This window comes from Denticeps clupeoides, chromosome 8 (assembly GCF_900700375.1).
Source record: "Denticeps clupeoides chromosome 8, fDenClu1.1, whole genome shotgun sequence".
Lineage (NCBI taxonomy): Eukaryota > Metazoa > Chordata > Actinopteri > Clupeiformes > Denticipitidae > Denticeps > Denticeps clupeoides.
The window spans coordinates 14,014,486-14,039,782 of NC_041714.1; the positions used below are offsets into that span (position 1 = coordinate 14,014,486).

Genomic DNA, 25,297 nt, shown 5'->3' on the forward strand with positions numbered 1-25,297 from the left:
AGGAACGCTGAGTTTTTCTCTCTGCGGCAGAACATGTTGTGATTGTTCTGTTTTTTTTTTTGTTTTTTTAGACCATTCATTATCAACCTTGGCACGTACACACTCACATACACACACAAACTCACTTTGTTATAAGGTGCCAGTAGCAATGTGTATGTGGACTAAAACCCTCTGGCCCTTATTACAAAACAAAATATAGTGAAATTATTTGAAGTGAAGTGATTGTCATTGTGATACACTGCAGCACAGCACACCGTGACACAGAACAAAATGTGTCCTCTGCTTTTAACCATCACCCATGGTGAGCAGTGGACAGCCATGACAGGCGCCCGGCGAGCAGTGTGTGGGGACGGTGCTTTGCTCAGTGGCACCTCAGCGGCACCTTGGTGGAACAAGATTTGAACCGGCAACCTTCCGATTATGGGGGCCGCTTCCTTAACCCAAAACAGAAAAGGATGGTCTTTACATTCCAATACGTGTTTGTGTGTATGTCTAAAAGAATGGCAGCAGATATTATGAAGCTTCTATAACTTCCCTCTTCCACACTTTGCTCTCTGCGATTCTGTCAGTAATTCATTTTGGTTGAATCTCTAGACAGTGTCTCACTGTGGATTATTGAACAGGTGTGGAATTTCTTTACAGATCCACACATTGGTACCTTTTTGGTCTGTTTTCATATTTTTCTGTCAACTGTTGAGTGAAATTGTTGAGAATATCTCGGATGAAGTGTGTGTAACAGGAAGGACCATGATCAGTCTGAGGACCAAAGAAATAACAATAATTTGATTCATTTTTTTTTTTGTTTTTGGGACGTATATATTTTCTAGGTTTTCTGCAATATTATATAATTGTAACTTCCTAGACCAAAACAAGTATTGGAGATATTGGTGAAGTTGGTGTGTGTGTGTGTGTGCGTGTGTGTATTTACAGGGTCTTTTTATGTATCTGTTGACTCGTTGCCAGTGTTGTGATAAATCGTCATCAAGTGCAAATCAATATGCTTAAACACAGAGAACACTAGAAGGAACGTCTCTGCTGCCCGCCACTGGCCTCCATATTAATGTTTATTTACTCACATGTTTGACCTCCACCCATTTCTGATTGTTTGTCCCTATGGTCCTGTGTTCCAGTCTGTACGTGTTCAGAAACTGAACGAACTGTAAAGCGAGCCAGTAGCTGTGTGCCTGTGTTTCTGGAATATGTAGGTCTGTGCGTCAAAGGAGTTCAATGCAGGTACACACACACACACACACACACAGGGTATAATGAGAGTATCTGTTCAGTGGCTGGAAGCCCCCTGTCCCTGAGCTTCGTCAGAGTGTTTTCAGTTGGAAGACAGAGGGAGGGATTTGATGTGAGAGTCTCAGCGAGAGGTTTAATTGCAGACCTTCGTTGAAGGTGGCACTCGTCCTGTGGCGCGAGGAGCCGTTGAGGAACCATGGAAGGTTATGACTGTGGATCGGAGTGGGCTGATCTGGGGGGAGCCCTTGCAGCCTTATCAAGAATGAATCCAGGGCAAATGTGTTTATTCACAATCAATATTGCTGCGTTAACGGCGCACTTGCTGCTGCCGCGGCGGCTGGTGATTAATATGGCAGTTAGCCGCACCATCCCTTACACGCGCTGTTCAATACATCATTACTCTCTCCCCGACGGGGGCAGTGGGAGTCGGCGTGGCACGTGGCCATGGAGGGGGGCGAGGAGGGCTGTTAATCTTGCTACAGACACCCAACACCTTAAACCGTGCGTCCTGATGCCTCTCTTCAGTGCATTAGGACAATGGAAAAATCAGGGCTGTCAGTCAATAAATAAAATGACCGAAAGACCAAAATATTTCCCAAGAATTGATCACGATTCGTTGTGGTGAATCATGGTTAATTCTTCAGATCCATCTTTGCACTTTATACAGTCGGTCACGTAAATAACTTATGAATAACTGTATGAAGAATCTGATTACTAATTAATATCTAATTAACAGTTTGCTTACCTAGGGGCAGTGGTGGCCTAGCGGTTAAGGAAGCAGCCCCAAATCAGAAGGTTGCAGGTTCGAATCCCGATCCGCCAAGGTTCCACTGAGGTGCCACTGAGCAAAGCACCGTCCCCACACACTGCTCCCCGGGCGCCTGTCATGGCTGCCCACTGCTCACTCAGGGTGATGGTTTAAATGCAGAGGACAAATTTCACTGTGTGCACCGTGTGCTGTGCTGCTGTGTATCACATGTGACAATCACTTCACTTTACTTACTAATTAGTAACCAAATATTTGTACTGTTATTTGTAGATGTACATTGGATGTATAGTTACATTTGACAACTGTTAATCTCATGCAGAGTTATGCTGATTATTACTTCTTATATTGAGTTGCACGCTTATCCTCTTCAATATTTCTTCTCATCCAAAGCATGTAAGCAAGAAGTGATGTAAAATTTGCAGGGTGCAATGGTGGGTTACACACCAATGTTTACTACATGATTGGATATTTTGCGCCGTGAAATATACGCTCAATTTGAATGGAATTTGCGAAAGCCTTGTCATCAGCATGGTGTGATGGGAGCAGAAGCAGCATATGGCAGGGTTACGTAACGGCGCCATCACTGATTGGTGCAATAACTGTGCAGTAATTCATGTACAGTGTGGCTCGTAAATGTTGCATGTAGCTCTGTTCTGTCCTGATTCCGTCTGCTGTGTGTATTGTGCTGCGTCGGTGTTTATTCCGACTGCCTTTTCCCCCCTTTCGCCTGCAGGTTTCCCAAATGAGCCTGCTGCTGAGATCGCCCTGAGGACCGCGAGGAGCTGGCTGAAGAAAAACAGAGATGAGGTCAGTGAGGTAGCCTGCTCTGCCCCCTTTGCCACGGAACGCCACACAGGATGCTCTTTTTTATTTTACTGTGTGGTTTTCTTAACTTCAGAGAGAATCAAAGGCGTCTCCACCCGGTCTTGTCATCCTCTGTGACGAATCTGTAGGAAAAGGCTCTTCTCGTCTCTATATCGGATGCTTTGTGTTTTTTTTTTTTTTTTTTGGGACTGTTTTATGAACGCAGACGCTGATGCGAGCTGTGATTCTCTCAAAACTGGAGGAAAAAAAAATTGAGGATGAAAGAGTGACTCCCAGATAAACCCGACGTCTGATCACTCTCCCAGCCCGCGCTCGGCTGCATGCATGGCAAATTAGATCTGCAGTCTGATTCAAATCGCTTCTTAAATGCGCTGCTGACTCCTAAATGGGTTAGTGTTTGGGAAGCACTTTGAGTCGGTGAGCCGAGGGGCCAGAAAAACACACATGTCGGATTAAATAAGATATAATTAATTTCCCAAATAAAACAAGTGATAATGAAGCATTTAAATGGCTGAGCGTGCTAGTTTGCTGGTATGTTGGCGACCGACCGTACTAATTAAATCTGTAACTTTTAAATGGTTTAATGCCATTCCACTGATCTCCTGACAGTGATAAGGTGGGGAGGTCACCTTTATTGATGTTGGAATAAAATGTACGAAGGAGGGGAGCTCGTAGGCATGACTGACAGCTCTCACGCCCCCTTCTTCCTCATTCCATACTTCACACGCCCAGGTGTAGCATAGCATCCATCTCCTCCCTTTCTCCTCTGTTTCCCTCCAGTCTCTACACTCCTAATACCCCATGTACCCCTATGTACCCCTATGTCAGCTGACGTCACAAACATGACCACGCCCTTCACCAACTCCAGCATTATTGGTTCTTTAATTCAAACAATCAGATAGTGAATGTCTGTGAACACACCCCATGCGCAATGTCTCATGTAGCTCCAGAAAACATGAACCCTGCGGTTACACATAACATCCTGCTTGTCTTTTGGGCTTTTTGTTCCTTCCTTCCTTCTATTCTCACCTACGGCTCTCAACAAGGTTCAGTGCTGGGCTGCAGCCGAGGGCCAGTTTTCTTCTGTTCTTCGCTGTTCTTCCCATTTTTTCTTCTGTTTTGTCTCTCCTTTTCTGCACGACATCTGTTGTAATTCCGTCTGGGTAGCACGGATCTCTGGAGATGGTGGGTAACATGGCACTTCAGAGGGCCTTCATACTGACAAGAGAATCTCTGTTGTGCTACACTAACAACTCTAATAGATTTTAGAGCTCATTTAAACACATAAATAAAAATCCACCGCTGGCAAAAACAAACCGTCCGGCTGTTGCCAAAACGACTCATAAAACCATTTTTCCTTTATTGTTCTCTGCATGAGGACTTGGATGAGTTTTTAAAGGCCCGACGCGTGATGAATTTCATGTTCCCGCACGGGCTCTTTGCTTAATATCGTCAGCTGATCTATAACTGCCGCTATAAATCTGAATCCGGACAGAAAAATGTTCCGGCAGGATTGAATTGCGAAGCGGTGTCTTGTGGGACCAGCAAATAAGGTCGCCATTAGAGCATAAATCCAGTTGGGATGGGACTAGATGAAGGTGAATTGCTACAGGAATAAAGTTTGATGCTTTATGTACTTTGCCGAAGAGAGGAGAGCCTAAAGTGTGAAAAAGGTAAAAGGCCCATTCCTCAGAGAGGGAGGAATCTGATGGGCCTTTAAATGAATAAATGGAAGTTAAATACTTCGCCGTGAATTTGTCCCAGGCCGAACGCGGCTCGATACTTGGCAGTTCTCCACCGTGACACAGTTGCAATTGAAGTTCAGGCACGTGCAGCAGCCTGGTAGCTTTTCAAAACGTAAGTGGGAGCAAAACGTTCCCTTTGGACGAGGCTCTTCTTCAGCGCAGAGAGCAAACGAGACTGGTGCAGATAGATCGGAGCGGCGGAACATCACGCTCCTTTCCCAGCCAAATTCAGCCAGCATGGGTCTCCAAATGCTCAAAAGCCACTGCTGAGGATCATGGGTCAGCTTCTCCTGCTCTGGCAGTTTCTTTTCAGAGTTCTAGGACAAAAACATCTTATCCTTCATGTTCACAAATATGAATGTTTAATGTTTAATTTGAATCTGTTGGCCATTATCTTGCATAGAGTTATAAAATCGTTGAAGAAGGTGTTAAATAATGATTAATGACTAGTCGTTGTGATATATGTGTGTATGCAAACCTGAGCACCCATGTAAATGTTTTGTTGGCTGTCACATGGCATGACATGTGATGAAATATTGGCCTGCATGTGTCCTAAGTGGGACCGCAGAGCCCCAGATTGATGACAGAACGTGAGCCATCGGGGGGAAAACATGTTCTGCATGGTGAGCTCACCTTGGCATTTCTACGCCGAGATGAGGGGTCAGCACCTGCCCCGGTGGTAAGCATCCCTGAACCGATGAAGCGAGTGCCGGTGTGGATACAACACACAACGCAGAATCTAATCATCACAGCCCCTCCTGCGCCGCTCTGAGATGGGAACACATCGCACCAAACCATCAATGGGCAGTGGAACAACCTGTGCTCTCCCGGGTACTCACAGGTCCTCACACTGCTCTGATAAAACAGCGGCTGCCACCGTCACTGTCATGAACCAAAGGCAACCGTTGAAGTTCCATGCTCCGTGATCCATACGTTGGTACATGTGGCTTTTTGTGCCCTTTGCGTGACGGATTTTCCGCACTGCTGTAAGTGAGCGATTGGCTGCATTCCATTCCGCACACTAACGCACTTCCGTGGCGGTGAAGGTAGGTTCTAGCTTTGCTATGTTAATAAAATGTTTAAATGTTCACTTCAACCAGGCTTAATCTTTACACACCATTTTGAGTCAATTCACATTGCATCGCTACCCACATAGTGGTAACGTTTTACGATGAAACCCTTATTTAGAGCATATTAACTGAAAGTGGGGATATTAGAAGAAGAAGCGAACACCATGGCTAACGCCAGCGACCACCCAGCGCAGCGGAGGCCACGGCGAATGTGAGATTGATTAGCCGTGAGCTTATCTCGCCAACCAGCACACCATGTTGGTGATAGACTTATGGGCCACACAAAAGGCCCTAATGCCCGGTGTGAAATTCGCTCTGAAAAGTATTTGTGAGTGGTTTACACTCCCTTTGTGGCGCGGACTAAGCAGCCTATAGAGGTCCGTGTTCCGGGCGGGCCGGGTCCTTTCATCTCCGACAGAGCGCCGCTTCCTCTGATCTGTCTCGATCAAAGCAGGGGAGGAAGACTGCCGTGTGCTAATGGCCTTGGACAAAACGAAATGCTGGATCCATGTTTTTTTTTATTCCCGTAGATTGTTTATTTTCACTCCGGAACCCGGGGCCGGCCGAACGTGGTCTTAACACTGCAGTTTATTATTTTTCACACCGTTCTAGATTGCTTTGCCTCGGTTCCCCACCAGAGAACCCTAACTGACCAACCACCCCGCGAAGCCTCGTCTGTAACACCAGGCCACCGTTGAGAATGAAACAACTCCCTGCTGGGGAAGGGCGAATTACAATCAGCTTCTAACAAGCTCCACCCCCCCCCCCCCCCCCCACCCTACACCTCCTGGATTTATTTCTTATTTTCAGACCTAATTTGGCCTAATTCAGCCTTACACGGGCTTAATCTGCAGATGAAAAATTCAGCGTGACACTTTATTTGGCCACAGCGAATCTGTTTGCGATCAGCAGACGGTCTAATAAAGTGTTTTGGAGCACGACCCAAGCAGCCCCCGTCACCGACACACAACAACTACATCACAGATGCTGCCCTCTCCACACTCTTGTCTGCATTTGCCGGTTTTGAGAAATATCACCTTGGAAACGGTAAAAAAAAAAAAGAAAGAAGATTCAGGCAACGATATGTCAGACGTTGCACTGTTGATTTCTAGTGAGCTCATGGTTTATTTTTATTTATGTTTATTTCTCCAGCCCCATCTGTCATTTAAGACACATGGTAACAAATGGCGCCACTCAGAGAGCCCGGGAATAGCAGTCAATCTCCACCCAGACTTAGCACCTAATACAAATAAATACGCGCTGATGGGCGGTTTTCCATTTGGCCGACGGGTACTGTTGTCAAGGTGGGCGTCAGGAGGGGCCGTGGTGTGACGGCCAGCGACGGTCATTGTCATGCACGTGAGCAAGATGGATGTTGTTTTCCAGTGCGGCCGTGGAACATAAGGCTCAAGATCCAAATAAATCCATAGCACTTTGTGTAAACAAAATGGATGGCTGTGCCATGCTGCGACTGTCATGATTTGGGTCCGGAGGGCCGCTATCGGGGTCCATGCAAGGCCTCAATGGGGTGGGTACGTCTTCAGGCTGGAACCATGGGCATCCTACAGACTTGCCTGGAGGTAGAGCGGGAGGCGTCGGACCCTTACCCCTTCTCCACCTGTCACCCACTGATGGAAGGGACGTAGGAGCTCAGGCAGGAACCAGAACCACTGGAGACCCTGCCGGGTCCAATCAACTGCTGACGCACGCGTTCGGCACGGAGCGCATCTCGTTCCAGCGACGCCACATGGCACATGCCGAGAATGAGGGCGAGAGTCACAAAGGCCGGTTCCTTCCTTCTACTGCACTTTGGATTAAATAGGAATAATCAATTTGAATAGGAAAATGCTTGCTTTTTTGTACAATTTTTGTATAATGAACAGTATTTTAAACAGAAATACAATTTAGTTATGACATCAGTACACCAGATGATTATATAGTTATTATAACAGTTTATAATAATATGGGATTTTTCATTTTGAGGACTAAGCTACTCTGACCTGCAGAATTCCAAGAATGTCAAGGCATTCCAGGGACAGTGGTGACCTAGTGGGTAATAAAGCGGCCCCGTAGTTGGAAGGTTTCAGGTGCCACTGAGCAAAGTACCATCTCCACACACTGATCTGAGCATTGAAAAAGAATGGCCAAAGCACTCTTTACCACTACGGCCACTGCAGGATGATAGGCTCGGGAGACTCTTATTAATATTAAATAAGTGAAATTTTCACGATAGGGGACCCTTGACTGCAGAGGACACATTTCGTTTTGTGCACTGTGTGCTGTGCTGCGCTGCAGTGTTTCACAATGACAGTCAGTTCACTTTCACTAGGATGGGCACATCATAAGCCAATAAATGATTTATGTCCACTTTTAGTTTCTGCTCAGACCTGCTTTATGCAGCATCCTTCCACGAGTATCCCTGCAGAATGTAACCAGGCAGTTCCGGGAAAGTGTTACAGAGGAGGACAGCATCCTTTTTTTTCTAAAGTTTTTTTTTTCTAAAGTGAAGTGATTGTCACATGTGATACACAGCAGCACAGCACACGATGCACACAGTGAAATTTGTCCTCTGCATTTAACCCATCACCCTGAGTGAGCAGTAGGCAGCCATGACAGGCGCCCGGGGAGCAGTGTGTGGGGACGGTGCTTTGCTCAGTGGCACCTCAGTGGCACCTTGGCGGATCAGGATTCGAACCGGCAACCTTCAGATTTCAGGGCTGCTTCCTTAACTGCTAGGCAACCGTTTTTTATGCCAGCTTTGTTACATGTGATGCTCACTGCGTTCGGGGTGGCTCGGTATAATGTCGTCACGACTCCCGCTGCATTCCGTTGAATGTTAATGATTTTCTGTCGGATACAGTGAGTGAGAATTGGCTTTGTGCTGGGAGAGGCAGCGTGAAATTATTTTTGCCTTTTCCACCGCTAATCTATCGTGACACAATGGCCTTGACACAATATTATACAGCCTAGTTAGTCTGGCTGTTTCCCTTAACTTTAAAGCAACCAAGCAGAAATGTATAAAGTGCACACTTTGTTCTTCTAAACGACAACAAAAAGAATGAATAACCTCATTTGATGACCGGGATTGATGAATTCCTTCATTTTACTGTTTTTTGGAAGTCAGTATTTATGAATTTCGACAGCTTGTTGAGATAAAACTTTATTAGGGAGGAAGTGTGACGGGGGGGTAAATGAGTGAGATGATCTCATATTCATTTTTTTATCGCCGTTTGGCGGGATATGATGTTCACTCAATTATCACAACTGAGAAACAATTATCCTCTGTGCAGACGTGAGATTTCGGGAAAATATGGAGCTCTAACACATTCTCACAACAAAACGTCCTGCTGGGATGGAGGGATCAGTTTCAAATATTAGATATATGCGTATGGCCAGAATTTTACGAATGTCTGCTCTTCCTATGGATCTCAAAATAAGTGAAACAAAGCCTAAATCATTAGTAGAAACTAATTATTCAAAGATGTATTAATGACAGTTTTCCCTTTATGTGTAAAGAACATAATATATAAATGTTCCGGGAGCATTCCATGCTGTTTTCATCCATTCTCTAGCATGGTGACCCCCAGGATGACCACCCTACCCTGCATGTCTCTATGCTTTAGATTCAGTAATTAGGACTTTATCGTTAATCTGCTTGGTAACAGAGGCTAAGATAATTCCCACTCAATGGTGATTGTGATAACATGTTAATGCATGCTGTCTTTACTTTTTTTTTTATTTTTAAGACACCAACTTTTTACCCAGAATCCACCGTGTCTTTGAAAGAGCCATGAGAACCACCTCTTCAGGCATTCGACTGAAACAAGCTATCTTAATGACATGCTAATTGATTTAGCACAGAGCTGATAGTGGCTTGCTGGCGTGGCGTGATAAAGCCGTGGTGAAGATCGCTCAGGGTCTTACGGGGACGTCACCGTTTCATCCGCGCCAGTCCAAGTGATGGTCAGCCGGTGGGCCTTTTCACCGAAACGGCCCCCCCGCCTCGGTTCTGTTGCTTTGAAAGCGGGGGTCATCTAAGCCCCCAAAACACAGGCAGTATGCCCATTTGGATGTGCAGGCGTCATCGCCGCTGCAGTGTTTATCACCGGGATTAATTAGGGACGCTATCTGCGGCCTGCAGGAGCGTAGATTACTGGAGAAACGAATGACCACTCCGCCTCTCTGCAACATGCTCATATTAATATGGATTAAGCCGTAAACCTCGAGACTTGAATCACTCTTTGTCAGCGTTTCTCTCCTGTATAAAGGGATTGCTTGTATTGAAGATTTGTAGTGAGTCTCAAGTGACGGGGATTATATAAAAATAGAGCTTTGGCTGAGCGCCGGTGGAACATTTTCATTTGAGCGCTTGTGTACTTCGTTTAATGACAGGTTTATATTACACTTGTATTTCTTTTACATGTTTACAAGGAAGCCTGTAGATTTGCATTATCCAGCATGATGAGAGAACATTCCAAAGGTGTGATGATGTGGTGTTACTGAGTGTTACCAACAAATAGTGCGGATTCCCTCATTTTTTCTTTACATTTAGCATTTTAAATGCTCAACATTTCTAAAACATTTCTAAAACTACCAAGAAATAGTGCACACTTATTTTTTTCTGTACATAAAATCTTCAATTGATCTTTAAATTCTGCCTTTATTTTTTTAAACTACAATGGAATAGTTTGGAATTCATCACTTTATCATTAAGCATTTAATAGATCTATATATTGACCTTTAATCTGCCAAAAAATTGCTGAATTATTCATTTTGCATTTTAATTTAATTTCTGATTTGCTCATTTAATGTTTGCATTTAGCATTAAGAAGTTTTATAAGTCTGTAAAAAAAGTTTGCTTCACCTCTGGCTTTAGAAATGAAACAGTTTATTTTACAGGCAGCATCTCATGATATTCTAATCACAGACAGTTAGCCGTTAGTGTCCTGAATTATCACACATTCCCCTCCATATTTACCTAATGACCCGTGGCCTTTGGTGCCGCCACGAATGGAAAGGGTAGCCCTCTCTCCTTCGGTTGTCCTTTCAGCAGACTGTTTACATAACCTTTGCTGAAGTGGCGTTCTCCTCCAGCCACTGCCATATTAATCCGACATGACGGAGAGGAAATGGACCTTTAAACTGGCAACAAGCGTGGTACTGAGCGGACTCCGTCTGCCAGCGATATAAATTGATGGCAGTAATGCCGGGGGGTTCGGTCGCTTTTGTGCTCATGTGTACATGCACCCCACCTTGCTCTGTAGATGTGCATGCTAGCGTTCGCAGGGAAGAATTGGAGGTGATTACCCACTGTGGCTGATCCTTCACTTGCTGGCATCTGATCAGGCAGAGAGGAGTGAATCTCACACCATCTGAAAGGGGATAAAATCAACCTCAAAAGCCTGGCTCCGGGGGATGTCATGTTTCAAAGTCAATGTTTTTCTTTTGCCGCATAAATTACTGGCTCGGAGTCTTCTCTGCCCGGGGTTATATACCAAAAAAAAAAATGAAAGAAGGAGAAGTTCATATTGGGTTAGTTCTTGTTTTACGCCATGCATGATTTTGTCAAAGTCAACATGGCTTAGCGGACTCCATACAGTTACGCAGCAGTCATTACTGGCAATTTTATAACTGAGTGATATGAAATTCAGCCTTATGTGGATGGTACTGTTGCTTGTCTGTACTGATTGAGCTGCTGTGTTCAAAGTAGGGATCAAAAATGCTTTGATTTAGAATGCTTGTGTGTTTTATTCTGACACATTTCACATTTGCATTCTGTTTCTTATCCTCGTCTTATTATTTTGTCGTATTTTTGGTGACAGCAGGCTCTCGAGCCATGTCGACGTGAACGTGATGTTCCAAGTTGTTCCAGAGACTTTTGACATTTTATCATGATCCTAAAATCCTTTTACTGTTCTATTAATTCAGTGTTTCCACATACATCTGTGAGACAGCCTGCATATTGTGAATATATATACAGTACCAGCGCAATGATTCAGGCCTAAACCGGGTCATATCTTCACGGTTGTCTGTGCCGACTGTGCCGTAGCGCTGTTAACCAGCATGCACGTCGTGACCCAGCTTTCAGAAGCGACGCATTCAGAAAAAAAAAAAACAAAACAAGAGACCAGCTGCTCCAAAAAACCGTACAAACAAGTCTGTCTGTGGGCCGAGGCCTTCTGACCAGTTAGCGTAATGACCGCCTGAGCAGGACCGGAGCAGTGCAGCCTGAACAACAACAGGAAGCTCCTTGGCTCTTCTTCATTCCTATTTTTTCTCTCGGGTGGTCCACAAATTGCAAAATAAAAGGGCCGCTTCTGTTGTCGACCTTTCATTGTTGGCACAGAATGCCGCCGCTCACCAGTTCTTTATTTTTAGGCAGTTTAAATAAGGTACGAGGGAATGAGAGTAAACAAGCTGCTGCGTGGTGTCATGTTGGACGCGTCTCGGCACACAAATATTTTACATGTAAAACGAGCAAACAGTGAGGTGTGAACATGGTGGCTGTAACCGACGGCAGGTTCACCACGCTTGTTTTGCAGGTGCTGATGCAGCTGAAAGACACTCCTTGCACTGACCCCCGAGCAGCACTTCAAATCAAAACCGACATTTTGTTTTTTAATGCATGAGTGCAGTCGTCCATCGGTCTGTCTGTTGGTCTGCTCTAAGATGGTTAAAAGCTTTGCTCTCTTGGGGCAGGACAAGTAAGTAGACCTTTCTATGATGGCAGATGGTCATTACCTGCCTGGGGGCAGGTCAAAGGTCAGCCTATTTCACCAGCAGCTCAGTTCCTTTTGCCATTTTCACCTTGGGCTCGCCAGATGCCGCAGTCTCTCTGCAGGATGTCACAAAGTCACGAAGTCCTCATAAACGAAGCAGTAAACAGGTATACAGTCCCTGCCTCATTAGCATGTACAATCTGACACGCGGGTGGCGATCGAGGCATCGGAGATTTCATTTGGGTCGTCTGCACTACGCGTTCCGCCGGTCCCTCTCATATGACCCGTGCATTCATCAAACTCACCCGAAGCCAATATTGTCCTGTCAGATGGGAGCAAGTGGCATTCTATCACCCTGAGGGTCTTTGACAGACTCCGTCCTTTTCCATTAGTATCTGAAACAGCGATCAGATGTGTTTTTTTCTCATCTTTAGTCTGGCACTGTGTCTTCAGTTTATTAGTGGAGCTGCTTCACGGTGGCTTAATCAGTGCAAGTCCACCTCATAACGGTTAATGCATTATTATGCATTAGCTTGCCATATGATCTTGCATACACTTTATGTGTTATATGCGACAAATCTAGCAATAAAGAAAAATACAATAAGAACTCTCAAATCTAATATCTTTTTTCTCTATGATCAGTTGATCTGTTTCCATTAGTATTAACATCATTGCGTGCAATGTCGACCTTATACAAAGCTTTTTCTTCTGACTGTAGATACAGCTGTTGGCCTTGTTGCTTAGCAACATCATTCAGTCAGGAGTCAGGTAGGTAGCAGATGCTTGTCAGTTTGCACTGTGCCATTACAGAGAAAAAAGTAACATGATAAAACAGAACCGAATGCATCACCTCTACTATAGTGTTCTATTGTTCTATTGTGTTCTATTTCCTGGTGGGTGGTCGCTAGTCCTGCATTTAAGACAAATACTAATGATAGATACTAATATCCTACTGACGTTTGGAACATCGACCCTTTGGATGACTTATGGTAGCCTGCAGTAAGTAAGTTATATTTACACTGGTCAAATCCAGCAATTTTTGAGTGCCATTTGTTTCCATACGGATTTTATAATCGACAGCTGTCAATGTTCTCCGAGCGCCCGTCTGCCGGGGTTGAAATCCAATGTCTTTAACTCTGTTAGTTGGTAAAGCCATCAGCTGCTCCTCTGTTTGTTTCTCTGCAGTCTGTTGTGTTGTGGGAATTCATCTTGATTTATGATTTGCCGCCTGACTGTTAATTCATTTGCAGCTCTGGGTCACCTCTGTGAAAAGTCTTCAGCTGGAAGTTGGGCCTTTTATTTGCTTTACATTTGTAGGATATTAAGGGTGAATTGTTTCAGTTGTTTGAACTGTTTTATTTATTCTCAGCATGGATACATGGGTGCTACATACTTCATTGTATGCTGCATTTGTGAATAGTGATTAAAGTTAATCACTAGGGTTAAAGTATTTAAAGTTAAGTGATTGTCACTTGTGATTTAACCCACTTGCATTTAACCCATCACCCTGAGTGAGCAGTGGGCAGCCATGACAGGCGCCCGGGGAGCAGTGTGTGGGGATGGTACTTTTCTCAGTGGCACCTCAGTGGCACCTTGGCGGATCAGGATTCGAACTGGCAACCTTCTGATTATGGGACCGCTTCCTTAACCGCTAGACCACCACTGCCCCTTGAATGGGCCACTCTCAGGTGCTCTGTTTAACAATTACCTTGATATTAAGTATACCAAGGCTAAACTTATTTAATTGTAATTAAAGGAACAACCCAGCCCACAAAATGGTAGGCTCTGTAAAGTCACAGAGTAGGGTGGCCTTCAGATTAACTTCAAAAATAGTGCTAAGAGCATCCAAACTTGACCAATGGAAATCGTCCTCCAGTGGAGACCTCATCGCAGAAGGATGATGTCTGGGTATGGTGGATGCTTGCCTGACTGTGCCGAGTGTAAGGTGTGGAGGAGGGTTAGGCTTGGCCCGTTAATTCTGACAAATGGAATTTTTGAGTGCGGCAGCATACAAACACATCTGCAAAACAGTCCCCAAAGCAAGGTCCAAGAACGAGCGTGTTTGGTGTGGAGGAACTTGACTGGCTTGCACAGAGCCCTTACCTATTTGGGATGAATCAGAGTTGAGCTTGCGAGCCAGGCCTTCTCATCCAAAATTTGTGTCTATGGGATGAATTCCCAAAAGCACACCCCCAAACCTTGTGAAAAACCTTCCCAAAAGAGTTGAAGCTACAAAGGTGGCTCAACTCCATTTTAAAGCATATGGATTAAGAATGGTACATCATTAAAGATTGTCCCAATACTTTTTACAAATTATTGTCATAGTGAAGTGACACTTATATGCCACACTGTCTTTACTTTAGCACTGCAACTGAGTTTTAGAGATTTTCCAGTCTTAGAATCACATATATAACGCATAACATATTTATGAACCATGCTGAAGAAAATCTTAATGCTCGCTGTGCTTTAGGTGTCAACAGGAATCGGAGTGTTTGTAACGAACGGTGCTTGTCAAAGTGGAATTTTCCTAGTTTGACAGGCTGGCGCGCTGCTGCTGGAGCTTGTGATTCCACATGTGTGCTCCAGGGCTGGCTGAAACTCCGAGAGAGAGAAGAAAGCAGATATCCGCAGGTCCTCAAGTTGGCTTCTGGAGATGCCAAAAATGCCATCAGTACATCATGTGTGAGCAACGGCACGCGCTTTCTGTCCAGTAAATTGTTCAACAGAGCTCCACATCAAGAGGTCCCTGGAAAATGATCCCAGCGTTGCCGGGGAGTTTTGAAGTCTTTTAATTAAAAGTTTCCTCTGGTCGCTGACTGAGGAAATGTTTCATGACAAGGTGGAAGGAAGGAACCTGAAACATTGATCCTGAAGTGCAACAGCAATGTAAACCATTCAGTGTGAGGGCTTATGGTGCATTGCAGCAATATTAATTAGAATTCTGATTCTAGCACTATTTTGTCAAATATAAATAAATAATTTTTGTTTTCCATTAGATATAGTAAAAGGTTTTGGGAGTAATGATGGCGTCATCACTATTAGAATTGATGAAAAAATATCAGAGACTCCTGTTGAAAATATAAATGTAATGTGGTAATGCCAGTGATTGCCATGCTTCATGCTCACGTTCTCTCCTCTGTTCCTCCAGCTTTGTCATTCAGCAGAGGTGGGGCTGACCTCCTTCGGTGGGGGTTTGTGGTGTCTCTCTTGTGCCCTCCGCCCCAAAGGGCTCAGTATTTATGTGATGACCTTTGACAGATGCACCTGATTTTGAAACCAAAGCTTTTCTGCAACCTCTTGGCTTGTGGAGGAGGAGTGGGACTGTAAGTTCTTCTTCTGCTCACAGGAAGCTGTTCTTGAAACTTGCTTTGCTAGAAAACCAAAAAAAGTCTTCACCTTGTGTCCCTCATTCAGAAAGTCCAACTTTTTCCACCTGAAACTTGGTTCCAGAAGAGGACAAATGCCCTTTGATGACTTCTGAAAAACAGACAGAATGCCCCTCGGCACGTAGCCACACTCTCCCCTTTCCCAGGGGTCAGAGGGTTTGCTCTGTACCCTCTGCCTGTCTGTAGGTCATTGAGGCAACACTGTTTGTCTTTTGTCACACAGGCTGTAACACCAGGTACCATCTTCTTCAAGAAGGCCATTTTATAAAAAGCCCCATTTTTATAGCAGATGTGTTTCAGGGGATGTTGGATTAGTCTGGGCTGTGCCTGGTGCCTTTGGTGACTTTGATCAAGTCGACCAGTGAAATCCAAGATGACCTTAACTCGAGCAGACAAACCTGGATGGAGAAGGGAAGTACACCCTACTTCCTTAATGTGGCATCAGTGGACAGCAATAATACAAATTTTAGTGTTATAGTGCTAATTAAAAGCATTATGATTTGATTACATTTCATGGACAAGCTAGTGAATTGGGATGGGCCGTACAAGTATTTACATTTACATTTACAGCATTTATCAGACGCCCTTATCCAGAGCGACTTACAATCAGTAGTTACAGGGACAGTCTTCCCCTGGAGCAACTTAGGGTTAAGTGTCTTGCTCAGGGACACAATGGTAGTTAGTGGGATTCGAACCCGGGTCTTCAGTACAGTACAGTACAGGCCAAAGGTTTGGACACACCTTCTCAATGTGTTTTCTTTATTTTCATGACCATGAATGAAGCAGCTCACACATGAATGAACACATGTGGAGTTATGTACTTAACAAAAAGTCAAGATGTGGAATGCACAGTCACCGGACCTGAACCCAATCGAGATGGTTCGGAGTGAGCTGGACCGCAGAGTGAAGGCAAAGGGGCCAAAACACCTCTGGGAACTCCTTCAAGACTGTTGGAAAACCATTTCAGGTGACGACCTCTTGAAGCTCATCGAGAGAATGCCAAGAGTGTGCAAAGCAGTAATCAGAGCAAATGTGTTTATTCATAGTTTTGATGCCTTCAGTGAGAATCTGAAGAATGTAAATAGTCATGAAAATAAAGAAAACACATTGAATGAGAAGGTGTGTCCAAACTTTTGGCCTGTTTTGTAGTTGTTGTTTATCAGTTAGGCCTATTTGTTGACTCTAAAAACTCTCCCAAAGGATGATTTGCAGCAATACTCATCAACCAATTGGTGGTGCTTGTGTTCTGTGAAAGGGGCCATGACTGTCCTGGAATAGTATACTGTAGTATACTGTATCATTTTATATCGACCTGTAGTCACCCTTCAATTGAAGGCAACAAGTGGACGTTTCGGAGCTTACTCTTATTTGTTCATTGGAAGTTCAGTTCCTGTGGGCTATTTTTATCTCTCATGGTTTCTTTTCTCTCACCTCCTGAATAGCTGGACTGGTCGGAAAGCTCGACACTAAGCAATTACCCTCTAACTTTGCACACCCTCCCATGTTAACACACAGCATGAATGATGGCAGTGCGGCCAGTGTGACCCAGGGACAGGCGTCCCTTTGTGCTGACTAGATGGAGAGAAATCTCTGGCAGCCATTGTGCCAGGCTTGTATGCCGAGACAAGCGTGGCCTGATAAGATCCCGTTTAATACCCTCTCAAGCCTCGATGAGATTTCATCTGACAACAGCGGTAACTCGGCAGATGGGGGGGTGGGGGGGGGTTGTCAGACACGTCCACAGGAATTGCTGAATGGGCACCGAAAAATAATGCGCCCATCATTTCACATCTGCACACCGCCTTTTTATGTATGCACTATGGACACTGTATGTGATGCTATCTTCTTAATGAGCTACAGTATTGAGATTAGTTTCGTGGAACCAAGGGAACACAGGGTGCACGTTCACAACTTTTTGATCAAAGAAGTCTTCTGGGGTTTTCAGAAACAAATACAAGTTTAAAAAAAGAAATAAGGCATCACTCTGCAAAACTCCATTGAACTACCCAGCAGCACTTTTTTATTCACTTACATTCATACATTAGCCAACATGCATAGCATGTTATGTGCACCGTTACATGCCTTTGTGTGCACATAGGGGGGAAAATTCTCTGGGTGGACAAAGCATGAGAAACGGGAGGTAACTTTTCCCCTTATAACAACATAAGGGGACAAATTCCAGATCCGACGGTGAAGCAGTACCTTTAATAAGTATATTTATGTGTGCCCAGAGCAAATGTCCAATCCTTTATTTGCAACTGTAACTTGTCAAAGCCAAAAATTTTCATTTAGCTAGCAATGGGATAAAAATGTACAACCAGACAAGTCAAGTTTGGCATTCACACATGTAGCAATTAAAAGTATTATAGTTCTCTGAGTATGGGTCCAAAAACAGATTTCAATGGATTTCAGTCCTGCTAACCTGACAGGTTAGAATAAATGAAGCTGCAGGGAGTTGTAACTAAACATGGAGATTGAATAAATCTGCATACAGTCTTAGCCTGCTGTGCTGGAACATCGATGTTCCTGACGTATATATATGTTGATCTTGCTGCATCTTCACAGCATGGGGTTCTCCTCTGCTTTAGTCAAATCACATTTCAAGACTATTACTGGAAAATACATAAAAGCTATAATAAAGACCAAAAGCTGACATGACATGCTTTGTAATTATAACCAGGGTATGGTGCTTATTGAGTGGTTCAATGTATTGATCATGGACACCAATAAGCGTACCTGGAAGCAGTAGTTAATAGGGCATATTAAAAACACGGCTCTATCCATATATATTTGGTTAGTGTTGACTGTTGTTTCCAGACCTCACCACTGCCATAGCCTTCCTGCTCTCAGATGGTTCACTTCCCCAGGGCTCCCCAACTCATTAGATGTTGGTGTTCTGATCAGTCTGCATCAGCATAGAATGCTATTTGTTGTATTCTTGTGTAAGTGTTCCTTGCGTCCATGCATGCTGGCTCCATGGTTCTTCAGCATGGCTCCTCTGCCCATCCCATCCTCCCAATGCCCCAGCTAGCTGATCAAATAGGCGAGAGTGTTTTGTTTTTTGCAGATTTGTCCTTACGCATCTGCTCGGCTTCTTTATAGTCTGTTGTTAGGACCAGTGAGCGGAGGATTCATTAAATTTTCATGGACGGTTTTGTGTCCACAGCAAGACCTGAAAACAGGAGCTTGCAATAAAGCGCTCGTTAAAAACACATCAGCGATGCACTGTCTTTGCATCCCATCATGCAGTCTCAAGCCTCAAAATGCATGCAATGTTAATGTTGAGACAAGCCATGTTTATTTGTGTATGATGTACGGAGGCAAGAAGGTAGCAGATCCACCATTAAAAATAGTTTTAAAAAAGTCTAATTAAAAATAAATAGCTACAATCTGATATGTATGGAATAAAATGCAATAGGAGATTATAAGAGAATAATAAAATGCTGTTAAATGAAACAATCAAAGGTGTTGAAGAATACTTAACTTAAAGTTGACTTTTTGGTTTATGAAGCAGTAGAAAATGACTGGTTGTACTTGGAGAGCATCTCTGAAATGCTATTTTCAGCAGTGTAGCAGCTAAACGATGTTTCCTAGTTTCCCATCTGAAGTCTTTAATGCTCAGATCAAACACCGGTACCTTTAGATGCGGTTTTTAGGTCCAAGACATTGATCTCAATGCTTATTCTGTCCAAGGTTCAGCTGCAACACTTGAAGCTTTGAGCCGGGAGTTCATTTTTCACCGAAATTGGATCCCACATTCAAGTATCAGCAAGCTCCACTGCACTTTCTGTCAGAATATGTTGATCCTTTGGCTTCGAAGGCGGCACAGCATCTGGAGTGGCCTAGCAACCGGCTTAATTATAATTTTGGAAGACCTCTGCCTGCCGAGGTTATCGCTTCAGGAGAGAATCACTCTCCAATGAAAGCCATAGATTAAATGGAAATGAAGAAAGGGGAGTGGAAAGAGAAAGAAGGACCTTCTCTGAATAACAACGGCCCCGTGGTCAGCCGAGGGTTTACAGCTCTGGGAGGATTTGGTTCAGCAGAAAATTAAAGATTTTCAATTAAGTGATTTGTGGAATTGGAAGCGAAATGGTAATGATGTCGACACGCAGGAAAGAAAAGGCTTTTAATCTAGTCGGCCCACCTCCTGTCCAATTACATCCGTAGCCCAACCAACTTATCTCTGCAATCATTCTTCATGAAGGCTGCAATCATGAGCCTTTTAACCAAATCATTGTGTCATGATTTGGTGGACCAGGGCCCCAGTCATGCCCACAAAGCCAACCGGAAGCAATTGAATGGCCATGTCGGGTCTCCTCCTGATCCGGCAGCACAGCAGTGTGAGGCGAGCAGTCAAATTAGTGGCATCAAGGCAAGTGGTTTTCAAAAAGGTCAGACGGTTTTGCTGTGTTTCTCCCAATCTGCATTAATTATTTGTTTGTTCGTGATCACTGTCCTTATTCAGCTGCCATTTACAGAATGGTGCAATAGAAATGTTATCCTATCATATTTTATTTGTTTCATTAGCTTTTATCAAGCCTTTTTATGCAGGGCTGCAGATCTGCATTCAGTCAGATTTGTTCCATGATCGTACGTAGGCAATCCAGTCTTCTAAAATCTAAATCAAGTCTTCTAAATTTGAGTGCAAAGCAGGAAGAAGGCCTGGACTGGGAACTATTTAGGCAATGTATCATCAAATCTCACATTTCTGTACTTAACAAGCAGCACACACAGGTCAATAAATTCCATTTGTTGCATTCCTTAATTATTCTTACCAACTCTATATTAGCATTACTGGTTAGCATCTCACTGTTGAAAATGCATTCACTCTGATGCCATCATGCATTGCTCTAAAGGTTGAGTTTGACAAGTCAAAAACATGTGCAGAATCCCTGTACAACCATGGGCAGAACATGAACCTGATGTCTCAGACAAAACGCATAACCAGTGAACATGGTTTCTAGACTGGCTTTGTCTCTCGCCAGAGGTGAAAATACAATAACGGGAATAATAACTGCAGTCTTTGGTTCTGGAATGGGAGTCTTTGGGAACATTGAGTATCAAAGTAGAAGCTAGTTGTGTAGAAAAAAGTCGTTTTGGTTCTCCGGGTCTGTGTAAAAGTTTCTTCTTGATGAATAAAAGTGGGTGCGCTTTTGTTCTAAATATGTAGTATATATCGACTGTAGTCGATGGCAGGAAGAGACGCTCGCAGGAAACACAAAGGAACGTGAGCAGACTGAGACGACAGGTGCTGGGGGCATGGAAGGAGGCTGCAGGATGAGGACTTTGTAGTCTGCCTGTGTGTTCTTTCGCGAGATTAAAAAGTGTGGTGCGGGCCTCCCGCTGGTCTCGGAAAAGCTTTGTGCAGCGGATCACACAGGTATGACATCCGACGATAACAGGGGAAGGAGACTCTGGACTCACGTTTAATGTCTGAATCAAAAAAAAAAAAAAAACACAACGCCGTGCAGCTAATTCTGCCGAGGGCGCACTTCTGCCGAGTCTTCTGATGAACTCCTGCTTACTGATCTCAAGCTCCTGGCCGTGGTGCTCTTAAGTTGACGTGCTGATGAAAGCCACCACAGCATCTTCAGTGTCTGCAGGTATTTACCTTCATTCCAGGGGCAGCAGAGTTGTTTGATTTTGCTTTGAAGGTGGAGTAAGACGAAATCGGCGCCAGGCTTTGCTCCACCAGAGCTCAGAAATTGAAACTTCACTTTTGGCCCTTGCAATTTTAATAACTCTGTCACACGTATGTCAGAAAAAAGTGCATAGTGGCTGAAGCAGTTCGTGGTGTTAAAGGTCTTCAAAATGCAGGATGCAGTCAGGTCTGAAGCCTGCAGTTTCGTGGAGTCGCCCTCACCTCTATGAGGGGCTGTCAGATGCAACTTCTTTCAGACGGAATCCTCATCAAAATTCCGTGTGGGATTCATAAGTGACAAGGGGAAGTGTCTGCGGTCATAGAACACACACCTTTCCTTAAAACTATTCATGAGGCAGTGCTTTGGATCCCTTATATGGGATAACAGGACCCAGGATGGTTTTAGAGATGTCTCTTGGTGGGGTTACTGTAAATACTCCAAATTGCCGATCAGCAGATCTGTTCTGCACACACATGTTCTTGCCAGATGTGCAAATTTTACACTGTTGAATCATTCAACTTGTCGGCAGTTAGCATTCATTATACACAGCAAGAAAATGCAATTTGCATTAAACAGAAGGATGGTATAATTAACAAGTCAGGTGAAATAACTTTGTTATGCTCTTTGGTTGTAGAAATGACACATATAAATGACTAAACATTTTGTAATGTGCACAAGTCAGTAGCTGTAGGGGGTTCTATTGTGTAATGTATGCAGGTCATGCGGAAAACACACAACACTTGTTTATTTCAGTAAACACGTGTTCACTGTTTGCCCTGAGGATTTTGGATACACCATGTTTACACCATAACCAGTAGGTTTAAAATTTTTAATCTACAATTATTGTAACGCTAGGATGCCCCTGGCTAGAGCTGTAAATCTTGGTCCGGGTCAGGTTCAGGCTCAATTTCTATTATTTAGGCTGGGCTTGTGTTGGGTTGGGTTAAGTCAGGTTGAGCGGTCATCAAACACGAACTCCTGTACCTGTCCTTTTTGTATGATTGTAACGTGTATACTTCTAAATATGTTTTGGTCTCTTATGAAAGTGTTTCACATTTTGGATTTTTTTTTTTTTTATTATTATATTAGACCAACATAAACAAAGGACCATCTGGTCCTGGAGGCGCTGGTCAACAGAGCCGCTGGAGGTATAAAGCTGACTGAGGCGTTGGATGGGGGTTGGGATGGGGATGGGGACTTGCTGGGGGGGTTTTTTGCATCAGCAACAGCCAAGGCCAAGGCCATTGCTAACTAGGTGAGGCCAAAAACTGATCGGATGGGTGGTTTGGGTTATCCGCGCGGAAAAGCTATGACTTTTCAGCTCAGTGTCCGCACCGACATTCTATGCAGAGTTGTGACTTTCTCCGAGATGGTATCTAATTTGCGATCAATAGTCACAGTGATGTTATCCAATCTGTGATCGATCGTCACAGTCTGAGCACCAAAAGCTCTTCCCACTCCTTCAATCATCCCGGCCAGCCCAGTGGGGTTTTGAGAAGCTGTCACCGTTTTGTTCAATCTTTGATAAACCAGGGCAGTGCCTAATCCAATCAGCACAAGACGTGTTATGGTGGCTGGACATGGCGAGGAAGGAGGACGGACGAAGGAGGACAAGCAGGGCAGCTTTATACAGGCAGACACAGGTGAAATCAGGAAACATGATAAAACAGGACAAACAGGTCCGCGGGTCCGCGGGATACTCCGCGGGTCCGGAGTATCCCCTTCTGGACCGGATCCTGACATTTTTTAACTTTAACATGACACTTTTTCTCATTAAGACATCATTTTTGTATGTATGTTTCTTTGTGGCTGTTAGATGTTCCCAGATGTGGAGCTGCTTAATGTCTCCAAACAAGCCAGGCCTTCAGCTGCCTAGCACATCTCTGCATGAGGAATGGTCTTATAGTTCCATTACTTTTCACCTGACCTTGCACTGACAGAAGCCACCCCTCCCATCAGCTCTTGTGGTGACACATCATCTCAATCATCAGCATGTTTAAGTCCTGTTGCTCTCGTTAGCATTGATGAACTTTTCACGTTGTCGTCACTGGAGAGGGTGGAGCAGCTCAGGGTGTCTCCTGCATAATCGACCAACAAGCCTCCTGACTTCGGGACTCATTGTGATAGTGTGTTGCTTTCTCTGAAAAGCTGCATGTCCGCGGGGGGAGCCTGCACGCACTCGGATTGATACGCCGCCGCCTGTGACTTTTATCATTATTCATGCCTCCCAATCGATTTCGTATCATTCTGCCTGAGAGGGGAAACTTGACTTTTACTCATAATTAAAGCAATTTAGATGCAAATCAGGGGAAACTCAGATGGCATATTGTGTTATGAAGTCCTCCACGGTCCCAGGAGCTGAGTGTCATTACTGGCCTTATCAGAGTCTCTGGTGGCTCACGAGCACGTCTCGAACACGCAAACACACCCACACACATACACACACACACACACTCATTAACATACCTGTACACACTCAAGCAGTTCATCAGAATTATTTTCAGGTCTGTAATCATCAAAGCTCAGAGTGTTTTTTTTTTTATTCACTTCATTACATTATTTAGTGGAAAAAACTGGATTTGGTGACACAGAGTGGCATAAAACCCATTATCTTGTCAAGAGTGTTGAGCATCATGCCAGTGTTTAGATGCGCAAGAAAAAAAACGATATTCTGTCGTCTGTCAGGCCCCTGTAACACAGTAAATTTGATGTCCAGCTCAGGTTTTTCCCTAAGGTCCATCCTGTTTGAGTCGCAATGTCTTAATATTGTGTGCAACTAAACCAAGCACCATTTACAAGCACATAATCAGGGAGCGTGGTGTCCTTCCACCTATCCACATACCACACTATAAACTCCCAGACTGTCTGATGAGTTCTGTGTCGTCATTAAAATGTCATTACGACAGGGGGTGGGAGGCATCGGCATTAATTTATGGGGTTGACGCACCCCCTCCCCATGTTTGGGAAAGTTTGGGCATCTGGGGGGGTGAGAAGCTACTCCGTTGTGGAGGTTAAATCGGATAAAGCTCCACCCATCTGTCTCTGTTGTCTTATAATTACAGTCCTTATCAGCTTTATCTGGATGATATGTTTACCTTCCACATCCATATGTGTAATTTAATTCATTGCGGTGAGGAGAGGAGGCAACAAGCGAGGCACAGAGGTCACTTATCCCTCTTCCCACCATTTTGCATAACCCTCACCAGTCCAGTCACCAGGGAAGGAGGTCCGGGAGGAATTTTTCCACCTTAAAGCTCTGAGTGACACCTGATTGGTGTGATTTCAGGAGAAGCTCCATGTTTTTTTTTCCTTTCGTCCCCCATCTGGAAGTCTGATTGACTTTTGCATCAGATGCAATTTTCCACTGCTGAAATGGGTTGTGATTGAAGATCGCGTCTTCGCTCTATTTTTATAAAATGACAATCATTCCCTTTCAGGCCAGTGTGGGGAGATGAAACGGCTGTGTAATACTTTATCTGTCTATATTTCTTCTATACAGCTGAGTAGATACTTCTGTCATATGCCATCTGTGAACACAATGAGGTTCTTTGAAAAGGGGGCAACTTGCATTAACCAATAACAAACAGTGCAGAACCCAACAGGGAACGATAAGACAGAGTTGTGCAGGATAAAACAAAATAAAGTATATAGGTATATGGTACAGATGGCTGTATGGCCAGGACCTACTAAAAGCGGTCAGAGGAATCTGTGTTTAAAAAAATGATTTGAACCACATGAAACTGACTTAGTAGACACAATAAACAGGAAAAAACATGCTAAAATACTCAAAAGGTACATAGTTTTTAAAATTCTGTTTAAGCTATTAGGGAAGCTTATTTGCTCCATTAGCAGAATATCATGCATGATCAGTGACTCTAATCATTTATGCCAGCAAA

General features: G+C 44.1%; 1 protein-coding gene across 4 annotated transcripts in view; it reads left to right on the top strand.

Moving 5' to 3' along the window:
• Positions 1–25,297, top strand: part of macrod2 (mono-ADP ribosylhydrolase 2) — a 416,409-nt gene that overhangs the window by 311,090 nt on the left and 80,022 nt on the right. For all 4 annotated transcript variants that reach the window (XM_028988161.1, XM_028988164.1, XM_028988162.1 and 1 more), the window contains exon 8: positions 2,745–2,818. In XM_028988161.1, coding sequence (XP_028843994.1) covers positions 2,745–2,818 — 74 coding nt within the window. The remainder of the gene's footprint in view (positions 1–2,744; positions 2,819–25,297) is intronic.